General features: G+C 44.0%; 1 protein-coding gene across 1 annotated transcript in view; it reads left to right on the top strand.

The window, feature by feature from the left end:
- E2F7 (E2F transcription factor 7) overlaps window positions 1-15,108 on the top strand; it is a 58,698-nt gene extending 43,590 nt beyond the window's left edge. Inside the window, exons 7-13 of the mRNA XM_029079253.2 lie at window positions 167-304; window positions 3,673-3,861; window positions 4,458-4,530; window positions 7,751-8,258; window positions 10,156-10,399; window positions 10,972-11,393; window positions 13,036-15,108. Coding sequence (XP_028935086.1) covers window positions 167-304; window positions 3,673-3,861; window positions 4,458-4,530; window positions 7,751-8,258; window positions 10,156-10,399; window positions 10,972-11,393; window positions 13,036-13,212 — 1,751 coding nt within the window. The 3' untranslated portion in view covers window positions 13,213-15,108. The remainder of the gene's footprint in view (window positions 1-166; window positions 305-3,672; window positions 3,862-4,457; window positions 4,531-7,750; window positions 8,259-10,155; window positions 10,400-10,971; window positions 11,394-13,035) is intronic.
- Window positions 15,109-15,704: the final 596 nt, after the last annotated feature.

The raw sequence follows: 15,704 nt of genomic DNA, 5'->3' as shown, positions 1-15,704 counted from the left end.
AGGCACAGAGAAGTGAAGTGACTTGCCCAAGCCAATGCAGCAGACAAGTGGTGGAGCCAAGATCAGAACCCAGGCCTGTGCTAATACTATTGTATTGATGATGCTCAGTATATGTCAATCTATTTTGTGTCAGTGGCTTACAGCTTGAAAATATTTTGTCTTTTAGCAAAGGTACGAAGACTGTATGACATAGCTAATGTTCTGACCAGCCTGATGCTAATAAAGAAAGTGCACGTAACAGAAGAGCGCGGTAGGAAACCAGCATTCAAATGGATTGGACCTGTAGACTTCGGCACAGATGATGGTAATGTGTGTTGGGAGAGGGAATGTAAGGCAATATTATGTTTAATTTTCATTACTTCACATTTCATAACTTGAGAACTGTGCTCACACAGAACTGCACAGAAGGTATCAAAAATAGAAAACTTCCTAGTCTCACCACTTTAGACTTTTCCAACCATAGCTTTCTGCCAGAAAAAGTTTCTTGTCAGAGGAGGACAAGGAGGGTAGCTCTCAACCAATCAACCAGTTGTTGCTCCTGACAGAGACAGAAAGAATGCTAACCAGAATGAGCTATTGGCCGCTCTTCAATTCTTGGGTTTGGATTATTCAAAATGATCAGTCAATCACTCAATGGTATTTGTTGAGTGCTCACTAGGTGCAGAGTACTGTACTAAGCACTTGGGAGAGTACAGTATAACAGAATTAGCAGACACATTCCTGGCCCATATCGACTTTACAGTCTAGTGGGGAAAATGATCACACCATGTAATTGTTTTCTGAGTTGTTTTTCTATTAGCAGAAGGAAGCATGTTGAGCTCAATTCTCCCACTAGAAAGTTATTCACGTTCAACTCATTTGAAAAACAATTTAAAAGTAAACTTGGGCGGAAAAGTGATTTTTATATAACATCTTTAGCCCTCATCAGTCCTTGAGTGCTCTATAAAATATAAGGTAAACAGACTAATTACTTGCCAGCACTTCAGGTGATGTAAAATAGCTAACTACTCAAACTTTTATGAAAACTAAAATTGACAGTAAAATGACAAATAATGGCCTGGTGTTAAATGGGTTTTTCTGAACCTTTTAACAAAGGAAACAAATGCAATACCTTGACATAATGTATTAATGGGTTACATCACCAATGCTACTTTGGAAATATGCAGTCTGTGCTATCTAGAAGATATTAAAAAAAAAGATTTTTATGTCCAATTTGCTTATGTTGTATCAACCCCAGCTTTTAGTACATTTCGTGGCACATTACAGAGTAAAAATTGCCACAGTGAAAATAATATTGCTATTATCATGTAAAAGATGCTTTTCCATTTTTGTTGCCTCAAAATTAAAGTTGATATACTATTTCCTAGTTAAAACCTGCAGTAAAGAGAATTCTCTCAACTCCCACCCCTGCTCCTCAGTTCTGTGGGAATAGGACCACTTTAATGGTAGCTTTTACTCAAGTTCAGGTCCCTGTACATATACATTTGATTTGTTATCTCCCGTTCAATATATCAGGTGCTTAAGCCAGGCTTTTGCCTAATATCTTTCTAGATGATAAATAAGATTTTTCTCAAAATATCGAAAACTTGCAGTCTGAGGAAAACCTGCAGCCTAAAAATGTTTATCTCAATTAGAGTCTTGACATTAAGGTTTAATACTCAGTGGAGTTGCTTATGTTCTTTCCTGTGCAAGCAAAATGCTTTTACTGCATTGTAAAATCCTGTAGCAAAGAACTTCAAAACCATCATTCGTGATAATGCTGACATAAAAAAAAATCAAACATTGCAATAATATTAAAAATTATCATTAGGTAGTCCTTCCCTGATTTTTAAGTTATTATTAAGAAGGGTAATTGAATGTTAGGAAAGCTATGTTTTTCCTTTGGAATTTGCAGTTATAAAATACAAAATTATTTATGCTTTGCATTATATTGTACTTGTATCCAAAAGTCATAAAGTTGCTATCTTAATATCATAATCCCATAACCCAAAGCAGGTAGTTAGCAAATCCTTCAAATTGTATTAGCAAGAGATTGCTTTGTGTTTTTTTTCTGTTCCCAAGAAATTAGTGGGTACGGCTTAGAGCAAAGTAAAATTCTGAATGATTAATTACAGGATGAGTTATTTTCTGATTTTGTGTTATTCTATTTTAAAAGAAAGCCAAACTTTTTTGCACTATTAGAATTAATAATTGAGTAATCATTAAGTATATTTTATATAACTAAGCCCAGTGCTCTGCACACAGTAAGAACTCTATAAATACAACCGAATGTGAAGCTTTATTAGTCAGTCAAGGCAATGTTAGAGGTGAGTTTGTAATTTAAATCAGCTTGGCTTGAAATGAAGGATGCAGTTTTCAAAGGAGGGTTGGAGATAAGTAAAGAGTTGGAGCCTCCTGATGCCAAGAGAGGGACCTGTGTTTTGGAGATCCATGAACCCTTTTTGGTTGCTGAAGATCATTTTGGAAATCTTTTCCAATGCATTAAAAAGCAGGTGAGAATCTCACTGTGCCTAAGAATGCTGCCCCTTTTCTGAAAAGCAGGTGATTAGCCAAGCCCACTAAAGCTCAAGTCCCTTTTTTAATGGTATTTATTTAGTACTTACTATGTGCCAGGCACTATTCTAAGCACTTGGGCAGGTACAAGGTAATCAGGTTGAACAAAGTCCATGCCTCACATAGAGATCACAGTCTTATTCCCCATTTTACAGATGAGGTACCTGAGGCACAGAGAAGTCAAGTGACTTGCCCAGGGTCCCACAGTAGACAAGTGGCGATTAGAACCCCTGACCTTCTGACTCTCAGGCACGTGCTCTATCCACTATGCCAGGCTGCGTCTCATCAACTGCCCCTCCAAACCCAGCCCACGTCATTCTGGAATAGGGCGGTCATTTTACCTCTGCAGATCCAATGGCCCACCACACTTTGTCCCAGTAGTTTATAGGCTGGAAGTAAGGGATTACTGTCCAGCGGTAAATTGACCCTAAGGTAACCACAGCTGTGAACCTCCCAGTCAATCCATCAATGGTATTTATTGAGTGCTTACTATGTGAAGAGCACAGTGCTAAGCAAATGGGAAAGTACAGTATAATAGTGTTGGTCAACCTGATCACTGACCATGGGGAGCATATGGTATGAAAGGATGAATATATATCCTTGGCAGGGACAAGTCTTTTCCATTTGGATGATCACTTTTTTGGTGGCAGACTCATCTGGCCTCAAAGAAAAATCCAATAGAATCACCCATCAACTGATTGATCAAATCTACCCATTGATCTAGGTGTGACTGCAGAGGCAGAGTTTTGGAAAACGAGACAGCTTTTTGAGGGCTCTGAGTTTGTATTTCCTACAAGTCAATCAGGTTGGACACAGTCCCTCTCCCACATGGAGCTCACACTCTTCATCCCTGTTTTACAGATGAAGTAACTGAGACCCAGAAAAGTGATGTGACTTGCCCAAGGTCACACAGCAGACACGTGGTGGAGCCAGGATTCAAACCTTTGACCTCCTGACTCGCGGGCCCATACTGTATCCACTAGGCCATGCTGTTTCTCTCCTGATTGCTATTCTGGTTTCATTAGCCCATCAATGCTCAGAGCAACATCTGAAGATTGGGGGAATTAGAGTGAGTTCAGTCTTCATAATATGCCTCTGCAAACTTCTGCATTTTTTCAGATGACCAGCTCCCAGACCTTCCAACATCCGCTTTACCCAAACTGAAGAGCGAACTGTGTCCGCAGGCACTGACGTGTGCGAAACAGAGACTTGCCCGGCATTCCTCTTTTAATGCTGTTCAGGCTTCGGAAGGGATCAAGAGGAAAGCAAGCTCTGAGCCCAGCAGCCCTCAAAGAGAGGAGAAGCGAGGTACCCATCTGCCGAAGAGACAAGCCCCTTGCTGTCCACAGTGCAGCGGGCTAGAGATCTTGCTAGGGGCCCTAACAATAATGATAATAATGATAGTATTTGTTAAGCGCTATGTGCCCAGCACTGTTCTAAGTGCTGAGGGAGCTATAAGGTAGTCAGGTCATCCCATGTGGGGCTCACAGTCTTAATCCCCGTTTTACAGATGAGGTAACTGAGACACAGAGAAGTCAAGTGACTTGCCCAAAGTCACACTGCTGACAAGTGGTGGAGCTGGGATTAGAACCCATGACCCCTGACTCCCAAGCCTATGCTCTTTCCACTGAGCCATGCTGCTTCTCCACAGTAGGCCAACCCTGCGATCTATTCAGCTAAGTATTGTGCTTTACCCCAAAAAAAACCCTTTATCTGGAAATTGTAACTACAGAGTTCATTCAAAAAATCTAGCCTGCCACTGTTTCCCACTTAACAATATTAAGGTTGAGCTGTGATTTTAGATACCAGTAGAATCCTGTGTGAATGAGTGCAAAGTAAATTGATCCAATTAATGTTTTGGACATCTCTATTTGTGCTTATGGATCTTTCATACTGATTTGTAGGTTCAGAAGAATTCTGCTCGAAAATTGCAAATCTGTCAGCAGTCTGCAGACAAAAGATCAAGCAGTGTACAGAGTACGTAGCCCCAAATCTACCTCACCCTAAATTTCTGTTTTCTATCATTTTTGTTCTTGAGTATAAATCCCTGTTTATTATTAATACGTTTGAAGCGGTTCCACTGTAGGGGAAAAATTTGGCAGCTATCATATTCTCATTTTGCGGTGGCATGGGAATAACTTAATTAACCTCACGGTGGGAAACCTGGTATGGATTCCAAGGAATGTGACAGAGCCCTCCTAAAAAAATCCTACCTCCTCCAAGAAGACTTCCCTGATCAAGTCCTATCAACCCAACACATTTATGTTTTCATGCCCAATCTCAGGACTAATGCATATATGTTTTTCCACTTATACAGTCAATGATTTATTCAGCTATTTCTTAATAATAATTACTATTATGGTACTTGTAAAGCGCTTACTCTGTGCCAAGCACTGTTCTAAGACTGGGGTCGATGCAAGTTAATCAGGTGGGACCCAGCTCACACTTTTAATCCCCATTTTACAGATGAGGTAACCGAGGCCCAGAGAAGTTAAGTGATCTGCTCATAGTCACACAGCAGACCTGTGGAGAAGGTGGGATTAGAACCCAGGTCCTTCTGACTCCCAGGCCCGTGTTCAAGCCATTAAACCATACTGCGCTTCTCAATAATCGATGCTACTTATCATTAAGCCACAATGCTTCCTTCCTGACTCACTGTGCTACTCTACCTACTCTAACCACGTTCGTCCTCCTGCTGCTTAACTTTTGTTTCCGGTGTTCACTAGTGCTTAATACAGTGCTCTATGCAGAATAGGCACTCAACAAATACCAGTGAAGGTTGATTAATTGATTGAGTAAGAGCTTTCACTGAACTACAGCATTGTACCATGGGCAAGTTGAGTCAGCTTTCCCAACCGCTTCCTCAGGAAAATGATAAAAACCTTTCTGCCTTCTTAAATGGAGTTGGGGGAGGGAATTTCCCCTTTGACTGAGAATGCTTGTGGATAAAGAAGTATCCAGTTGAAAAAAGAATCTCCCATCCACCTATCTCTTGATGCTAAAACATTTTCAGGCTCATTTTCAAGAGCACATAGTGGCTTTGTCAGTTTATGTAGAACGTATGAAATCCATCTTGTTTTATGGCCTAGAGCAAAGAGCACGGGCCTTGGAGTCAGAAGACCTGGGTTCTAATCCCTGCTCTGCCCCTTGCTTGCTATGTGACTTTGGGCAAAACACAATTTCTCTGTGTCTCAGTTTCCTCAACTGAAAAGGAGGGATACCTGTTCTCTCTCCTACTTAGTGACCTCTGTGTGTGTCTAACCTGATTAACACATATCTACCACCGGTGCTTAAAACAGTGTTTGACAAAAAGTGCTTAAATACTGTTATAGTTATCACTATCACTATTATTACCATCTCCCCTGTTGGACTGTAAACTCCCTGAGGGCAGGATTGTGCCTTCTAACTCTGGTACTCTCCCATGTGCTTAGCACGGTATTCCTCACATACAATGAGCCCTCAATGAATGTTATCAATCACCGATCAACTGTTTGATCAAATCCACCCATTGATCTAGGTGTGACAGCAGAGGCAGTGGTTTGGAAACCGAAACAGCTTTTTGAGGGCTGTGAGTTTGTATTTCCTAATTGATCAGCTTCCTGATGGAGAGCTGTTGCTCTCTAGTAGGTGACATCCACAAATCAATTTGAATAGGAAAGTTAAAAGCTAAGCTGTCATGATTCAAGTTTAGACTGGCTAATATGCCTTATTTGCTCTCATTTTCTGAGTGTCTGTCATGGAGAAATAGGCCTAGACAGTGGAAGACCTGTGCTAACCCAGCATAGGGCTGGGGAGAGGAATGAAGACTGGAATTGCTCTCTGTCAGTCAGGGAGCTGGGCTAATATCAGAGTTCCCTTAGCAATTTAATAATAATAATAATAACGTTGGAATTTGTTAAGCACTTACTATGTGCAGAGCACTGTTCTAAGTGCTGGGGTAGATACAGGGTAATCAGGTTGTCCCACGTGAGACTCACAGTTAATCCCCATTTTACAGGTGAGGTAACTGAGGCACAGAGAAGTTAAATGACTTGCCCATAGTCACACAGCTGACAAGTGGCAGAGCCGGAATTCAAACCCATGACCTCTGACTCCCAAGCCCAGGCTCTTTCCACTGAGCCACGCTGCTTCTCTAATAATACTGATGATGGTATTTGTTGAATGTTTATGTACCAGTTATTGCACTGAGCATGGGAGTGGATACAAGCAAATCAAGTTGGACACAGTCCCTGTCCCATGTGGGGTTCACAGTTTCAATCCCCATTTTATAGATGAGGTAACTGAGTCAGAGAGAATTGAAGTGATTTCCCCATAGTTACACAGTAGACAAGAGGCGGAATGGGGATTAGAACCCATGACCTCTGATTCCCAGGCCTGTGCTTTATCCACTACGCCATGCTGCGTGGGTTCAAATGATACTCATGGATCATGCCTGTAAAACTGTTTTTCTCGTGGACTAGACTGGCCTATTGCAAACCAGTCAAAAAATGGACATTCCTACAAAAAAATCCATTCAAAAAATATTTTGCCCCATTTAGTGTCAGCTATTTTACTTCCCTTGAGCTTCAGGCAAGATAAGGTGTTTATTTTCTAAGAGCCCAGAAGATATTAATATTTTCATATCCTAGATAATTTATTGCAAGCATGATTTTGTTGTTCCCTAACCATTTCAATCAGAATAAGGCAGATACTTGGGATTTACTTGACTCTCCCCATCTTCAAAGCCTTGAAGACACATCTCCTCCAACAGGCCTTCCCTGACTAAGCCTCGTTTCCTCTTCTCCTACTGGGTTCTGCCTCACTCTAACTTGAGCCCTTTGTTTATGCTCCCTCCCAGTCCCAAAGCACTTATGTACATTTATTTATGTATATTAACTTCTGTCTCCCCTCCTCTAAACTGTAAGCTCATTGTAGGTAGGGAATGTATCTGTTTATTGTTGTATTATACTCTCCCAAGCGCCTAGTACAGTGCTCTGCACACAGTAAGCGCTAAATAAATCTGATTCAATGAATTAATGAGAGAACGAACTAAGCTCAATTCCAACTGGGTTGAAAGTGATTACCAGTAAGTAACTATGGCCAAAAAAAAAAAGGCAAAAAAAGTTGAACCTACCATTTTTAATGAATTCCATTTATTTGAACTTAGGTACATGGAAGTAATAGTGTATTAATTGCTTTCTTTTTCTTTGTGTTTTAGGAGTAAAAGTTCAGCCACAGAAAAACTGACTCCAAAAAACACAGACCCCATTCCTTCGTTCCCTCTTCTCCCCGTGGACTCGGAACTTTGCCTTAATGCTTTACCCCATCAGGTGTTTTCGGTTGCCCCGTCAGACCTGCCCCAGTTCTCTCTGTCGAACAGTCTGAACGGGCACATAGCTGTCCTGCAATCATCTGTGGCATCCGGACTGGAGACTGCAAAACCCGCTCTGCTCAACAATCAGCCTTTTGTTTACGTCCCCTCCGCTTCCCTCTTTATGCTGTATGGAAGCCTCCCAGAGAGTCTCACGCCACTCCCCGCCGGTGCAGAACGAGCCGATGGATATTCAGACCCTCAGACAGAGGCCACGGACCCGCCACCTGCCTCCCCCGCGGGCTCTCCGAAACGCGGCTGCCGTGCCTGTGCGTCTCTGGAAGCCGCCCAGCCAGCCGCCAAAAGGCAGACCGGCGAGCTGGAGGACGGTCCCCTCTCCCTGGTGCTGCCCAAGGTAAGGCCGAGGGAGCGGAGACCTCTATCTGCATCTCACACAGCCTAGACGGTTCATCCTAGCCACCGAAGGCTTGGGAGTCATTCTTCGGTCAGTCATTCAGTTCATTCAGAGATAGACATCAATACAGATCAATAAATCACAGATCTTTGCATCAGTGCTTTGAGGCTGGGCTGGGGGGGGAAGAACAAAGGGAGTGAGTCAGGGCAACACAGAAGCGAGTGGTAGAAGAGGGAAGGGGGACCTAGTATGGGAAGGCCTCTTGGAGGAGATATGTCAAGGATCTTCTCCAACTACCTGACTCCCTAACTTTTTCTATTTTTAATGGTATTCTTTAAGCACTTACTCTGTACTAAGCACTGAGTAGATACAAGCTAATCAAGTTGAACATAGTACATGTCCCACACGGGGCTCACAGTCTTTGTCCCCGTTTTACAGAGGAGGTAACTGAGGCACAGAGAAGTTAAACGACTTGCCCAAGGTCACACAGCAGACCGGCAGCGGAGTCGGGTTTAACACCCAGGTCCTTCTGACTCCCAGACCCACAATCTATCCATTAGGCCACACTGCTTCTCATCCACTTCCTCCCCAGTCCTGCCCTCTGATTAGCTGGACTAAGTTTTTACGCTTCCGTCAGAGAGGGGCCCCATGGAATGACACTCCTGGCTTCCTCCTCCTCCCCATCGTGGAGGTAGTGGAATAGGCCATCACAGATATCCACAATTAGAGAGCAGGGGGAGGCAGGGGAACAGCAGATTCATTCATTCATTCAGTAGTATTTATTGAGCGCTTACTATGTGCAGAGCACTGTACTAAGCGCTAGGAATGTACAATTCGGCAACAGATAGAGACATTCCTTGCCCATTGATGGACTTACAGTCTAATTGGGGGAGACAGACAAAAACAATAGCAGTAAATAGAATCAAGGGGATGTACATCTCATTAACAAAATAAATAGGATAATAAAAATATATACAAATGAGCAGACAAGCACAGTGCTGAGGGAGAGGGGGAGGAGCAGAGGGAAACGGGGGGAAAAGGGGGCTTAGCTGAGGGGAGGTGAAAGGGGGGGGCAGAGAGGGAGCAGAGGGAAAAGGGGAAGCTCTGTCTGGGAAGGCCTCTTGGAGGAGGTGCACTCTCAGCAGGGCTTTGAAGAGGGGAAGAGAATTAGTTTGGCGGAGGTGAGGAGGGAGGGCGTTCCAAGACAGCGGGAGGACGTGGGCCAGGGGTCGACGGCGGGATAGGCGAGAGCGGGGGACGGCGAGGGGGTGGGTGGCAGAGGAGCGGAGCGTGCGGGGTGGGCAGTAGAAAGAGAGAAGGGAGGAGAGGTAGGAGGGGGCAAGGTGAAGGAGAGCCTTGAAGCCTAGAGTGAGAAGTTTTTGTTTCGTGCAGAGGTTGATAGGCAGAATGTGAGCAGCAGGAGAGGAAGGAGGAAATCCAGGAGAGGCCCGAGTCAGAGAAGCCAAAATTAGATGGTGTTTGTAGGAAACGGGAAGTCTGCAAGGTCAGAGCCTACTCCTATGCTTTTTTTCCAAAGAGCACTACATAGAACTGCCGGCTCCTGATATGTTTTATCTTTTAAATGTTTTTCTGTGCACTTGGAACTATTCGCTTTAGGCTCTTGATATTCATCCCACCCTCAGCCACAGAACACTAATTTACCTATTCATAATTTATTTATTTACATTTCTATCCATTTCCCCCTCTAGGCCACAGTCTCCTTGTGGGCAGGGAACGTGTCTACCAGCTCGGGTATACAGTACTCCCTCAAGCACTTAGTACAGAGCCCTGCACCCAGATAGCACTTAATACCATTGATCAATTAATTATGAGATGGTTGAGAATAAATTGATTTTGTTTTTAATTTGTGTGTAATTCTGTTTTTGTTTTGGATCAGAGGCCCTCTCCCAAGAAACTCGGTAGCACGTATTCAGTACCACTAGAAAATGCTCGTCTTGGCCTAGAATCTTCCCCTACTGATGAGATTTCAGGAAAGGCTGCAGTCAGATGCTCAGATAATCCCAAACAGGGAAATCCGACAAGAAGCACAGAAGACCGTGGAAGTTCCACCAAGGAGCAGGGAAAACTTCACCCTAAAGAGCCTTCTCTCCCACAGTATCTGTATGTGCAGTCTGCAGCTGGTAAGGCATTAACTGAGCCTAGAGCCCCCGTGGCTCCGGTATTTATGTGATGTGCTTGGAGATTTTTGTAATTAAATACGTACGATTTAAGGGAAGTGGTCGCACCATACATAAATTGTTTAGCTTCTGAATGCAGTGGGGTTAATACTTTGTATTTGGGGGAGGATGTTGGGAAAATCACTTTTGAGTCTCTTACAGAAAACGCACTGTGAATATTCAAGGAGATGTTAAGTTCTTCGCTGAGCTGCGTTAACTTGTGTTTTCACTGTACGTTCCCACCCGAGCAAGGTCTGGGAAATAGAAAACGCTCAGCCGACAGTGCAGGCGGAAAAAACGGTTTTCTGCATGAGCACGTGATAACACAGCGAGCACTGCAGCACCCCTTTCTCCAATGTAGGGTTCTGTAAGACAGCAACCCTGTATTATAGGGAAACCAGGTGTGCTTATATTACAGTTTAATTTGTAAGCGAGCCAGCAGGGAAATGAGCTTGAAGGCTTTATGATGGGGACTTAATATGAAGTCCCTAAAATCCTTAATTCATTCTCTCTTGCTACTTCTGTTTGGGTTTTAGGGTTGAATGGTCTTAATTTCCTGTTTTCGGCAAATCAGACCCCTACTACTGTTGGTCTGTCTACGAGCCAGTTGGCCTCCGTAAACGTCCCTTGCATGGTGGTGCCCTCCACGGCCCTGGCACCCTTTCCTGTGATCTATTCTCCCGCCATCACGAGGCCTCTTCCTTCTCCTGCTGGTGGCCTTCCGAATCCTCGCTCCGTGAATTTTGGTCTGCCTGGTCTGGCATCCACGGCTCACGTTCTCATTGGCAACACAGCTGTGGTGAACCCCAAAACGGCCCAACTCCCGCCCACTGAGCCCCAGCCTCGCGTTCAGTCTCCAGTCCACCTGAGCCCGGTGTTGACAAGATCTCATAATCCTGTGAAACCAGATTCTCCCGTTTGCTTGGGACATCCGGTCACGATTGTGAAATTCCCACAGGTGAGTCCTAAAACTTCTTTGAATCGGAATTATGAGGGAGCCAGGGAGGGCTGCGGGGTGGGGGGGGCACCAAATTCTGAGATGGGATGACACAAGAGCAGAGTTATCCGGTCCTAGAATACTATAGGAATGGGGCTAGGCTAGGAATGTGCCTTGCTGCAAATTCACTAGCATTCTGGGCTACTCAGTGCCGGGCCAGTCCAACCTTTGCCCAACTTCGGGCATGTAGTGGTTGGGTTGGATAAGACTTGTAAAGCCCTCCTTCTGAGTTGGATAAGTGAAAAGCCTTCAGTCGAAAAGCAAAGTTGCAAAATAATGATAATAATAATAATTATGCTACTAGTTAAGCGCTTAAATATGTGCCAGGCACTGTATTAAGCACTGGGGTGGTTACGAGCACATCGGGTTGGACTCAAGTCCATGTCTCGCATCGGACTCACAGTCTTCATCCCCATTCTACAGGGGGGCACATAGAAGTGAAGTGACTTACCCAAGGCCACACAGCAGAAAAGTGGTGGAGCCAGATTTAGAATTCATGACCTTCTGCAAGCCAAGCCCGTGATCAGTAGAAACTAGGTCAAACTTTTGTCCTCTTAATGATCGCCAAATACTCTTCATCTGCAGTTTTGGGTGACTGCTTTCTTTACCAGAGAGCAGAGTTATGCTGTGACCAAAAATATTATTTTACAGATTATTTTGATGCCTTGAAGTTTGCTCTCTATCGAGGAACAGCAAACACAGGCCTGAAAGACAAGGCCCCTGTGGGACCTGGGGTCAAGTCACTTAACTTCTCTGTGCCTCAGTTGCCTCATCTTGTAAAATGGGGATTAGAATCCTGTTCTCCCCCTCCTTAGACCATGAGCCCCAGGACAGGGACTGTGTCTGCTTGGTGGGAAGCAGCATGGTGTAGTGGACAGAGCATGGGCCTGGAAGTCAGAAGGTTGTGGGTTCTAATCCTGGCTCTGCCACTTGTCTGTGTGACCTTCAGCAAGTCATTTTGCTTCTCTTTACCTCAGTTTCCTCATCTGTAAAATGGGGTTTGAGACTGTGAACCCCACGTGGGACAAGGACTGTACCCAACCTGATTTGCTTGTATCTACCCCAGTGCTTAGTACAGTGTCTGGCACACAGTAAGTGTTTAACAAATAATAGTATTATTATTATTTACCCCCATGCTTACTACAGTGCATAGGTCAGCACTTAGGACAATATCTAGTCAGAATTTAGCAAATTACAGAATTATTGCCAGTACTGTGATCTTTTTATGGTATTTGTTAGGGCATTTACTATGTCCCAGGCATTGTACTAAGACCTGGGATAGATATAAGATAACCAGGTTGTCTCACAATAGGGCTCCCTGTCTCACAATAGGGCTCCCAGTCTTAATCTGCATTTTATAGCGAGGTAACAAAGGCACAGAGAAGTGAAGTGACTAGCCCAAGGTCACACAGCAGACCAGTGGTGGTAATGGGATTAGAACCCAGGCCCATGGTCTTTCCACTAAATAATTGTTAATATTATTATTAGTGAAATCTTGTTATTGAGCCTTTGGCAAATTGACAGGGCTGAGGAAAGTGTTGAGGCCAGCATACCTGCCGTTGTTTTTACAAACACACCTAAATTGTTTTCCCTTTCTAAATAGTCACCAGCCCCACTGACGCCCAAGAGCGTTCGGCCCAGACATCACGAGGCGTTTTTCAAAACTCCCGGCAGCCTCGGAAATCCCGCCACCGCCTTGAGGAACACTGAAGGCAACCAGACCAGAAACACCAGCTCTGCCCAGAGAAGGCTGGAAATCTCCAGCGGGGGCACTGATTAACTCTGCTAGCCCACACGAGGAGGAGGAGAGTGGTCGTGGGACTTTCAGACTGGTTCTAGAAGACGGGCCCCGGCCTAATGAAATGGGCCAACTCGCAGCACATAACCTTCCTCTTTCTTTTTTCTCCCTTTCCTCTACTGTTCACTTTTTCTCCTCACGAATCACCACCCTGCTTTGTGACTCACTATTAATAGTTTATCTAATCCCAGTTTGGTTTCCAACCCTGTGCATGGTGTAACAGAAAAAACATTAACTTGCCTGTGCGGTTTCCACTTGAAAAATGTCTTCTTACTATTGGGAGACAGGGATAAGACTATTGCAGTCTTGTGGTTTTAAAAAGGTGAGCTGTCTAGCACTTAACTAGGGTAAGAACTCCATGCTTTACATACACTCTACTGATCCTGAGTAAATCTGTGACAGTCTAATTTCCTTTCTGTAGTTCCCCGTGGCAGTGCTTTCTTGGCTTCAGGAGGTCAAAGTCAGCTTCAGCGATGCAATCTATTCTATTATTTATTTTGTTCCTGGAAGGGATTTAGAGCAAAAAGTTTACAACTACAGAATAACAGATTTTCTCAGGGTATGACTACTTGAATGTTAGCACAATGTTTTTTTCTAGAATTTGCCCTGCACTTACTCTGTAAATTCCTGGTACACAGGGATGAAAGTCCACCTGTGAAAAATTATTCAGACCGAAATAACTGTGAAGACTACCATATGGTCAGTTCTCCCTCGGTGTGTGTTTTCACTACATTTTGGGTAGGATGCCGTTGGGAGAATTAGAAAGTGGCCTTACTGGTAAAGCACATCTGGTAAAGAACATGGTGCGATGTCAGCAAGAATGGGGTCAGGGCATGGGTACTTAGATGCCCTTTGGCCTTATCTTGTGGCTCGTCAAAAACGTAGCCTAGGCATGAGTAGGGAACTGACTGTACTTTTAGGATTAATGGGCTGTACTCGTGTGTGCGTGTGTTTGTGTGATATCAGAGTGAAAATAATCTAAATTATTGAATTTGAAAGACGTTCCGTGTTCCTTTTCCCTCGGCCCTGGGTATTGTTCTGCAGTGGTAAGCTGTGAGAAATAATTATGCAAGGCCTTGTACAATTCCTACTTCAGTGAAATATGTGCAGACAGTCCTTGAACTTGCAACCTAATTGGTTCTTAAAGACCGTGTCTTAAATTGAGACATTGTAAGTCAAAGCCAATTTCCCAAAGGAACAATGGTTACAAAGTGGGAACTGGTTTCCAAATCAAGGTCAGACACACTGTGTTTACCAAAATTACCCAGAATTGTGAATTCAATCAATTATAGGCAAGTGATCTAGCTACATTAATGAATTTGTGTTGATCAGAGAGGGTCCACAGGAAGTTAACCAGTTGGCCCTGGCTAATCTCATTGGTGACTGTGGAGTGATCAGTTAACCCTCTCCTTCCACCCCCGCTCTCAAATCAATCGATGGTATTTATTGAGCGCTTAACTACTTAACCTTTCCTTCCTCATTACAGCTTTCAAACCTGTTTCTCCATTTTCCATAGCACCCTTGCGCACTCACCCACTTTCTATCAACAAATCAACTGATCAATCAGGGGTATTTAATCAGGGGTATTTAACTTTTACTGTGTGCAGAGCACTATTTTAAGTGCTTGGGGGAGGAAGGTAGAGTAAGTACACATGACCCCTCCCTTGCTGGGGAAAGACACTGAGATAAAATATGGATGGGGAAACAGAGTATAAAGATGCATACTTAAGTGCTGTGAGAACTGGGGGCAAAAAGAGGAAATTGATTAGGAGATAGGGGCCCAAGTGTGTAGTGATGCAGAAGACAGAGAAAACAGGTTGGGGAGATGAAAGATTGAAGCAGTATGGTCATCGTGGATAGAACACGGACCTGGGAGTCAGAAGGACCTGGGTTCTAATCCTGGCTCCACCACTTGACTGCATTGTGACCTTGGGCAAGTCACTTAACTTCTTGGTTCCTCAGTTACCTCATCTGTAAAATGGGGTTTAAGACTGTGAGCCCCATGCATATCTTAACTTTTCGGTTCCTCAGTTACCTCATCTGTAAAATGGGGATTAAGACTGTGAGCCCCATGCATATCCAACCCGATTAGCGACCATCTACCCCAGCGCTTAATCCGGTGCCTGGCACATAGTAAGCACTTAAATAGCATAAAAAAAGGAAGATTAATCAGGGAAGGCCTCTTGGAGGAGATGCAGTTTTGGTAGGACTGACTTAACTCTCCCCGATCCTACAATTTCCCCCATGGTATCCCATCTTTTCCACAACCCAGCACCCCTTGGGGGATTTTTTTTTTTCAAAACTTGTTTCATAGCCCTGATGCACCCTCCTCTCACACCCCCAAGAGTGGGAAAGACCAGTCTCCTCCTCCTCTAACTGACCAGTCCGACCCAGTCCAAGCCCTGTAGCCAGGGCAGTGCCATAGCTGAAGAAAAAAAAGGGAATGTGGTGTAAATAAAAAAAAAAGATTCAAC

The sequence above is a fragment of the Ornithorhynchus anatinus genome, chromosome 14 (assembly GCF_004115215.2).
Source record: "Ornithorhynchus anatinus isolate Pmale09 chromosome 14, mOrnAna1.pri.v4, whole genome shotgun sequence".
Lineage (NCBI taxonomy): Eukaryota > Metazoa > Chordata > Mammalia > Monotremata > Ornithorhynchidae > Ornithorhynchus > Ornithorhynchus anatinus.
The sequence above is the reverse complement of the archived record's forward strand: the minus strand, read 5'-3'. Positions and strand labels throughout refer to the sequence as shown.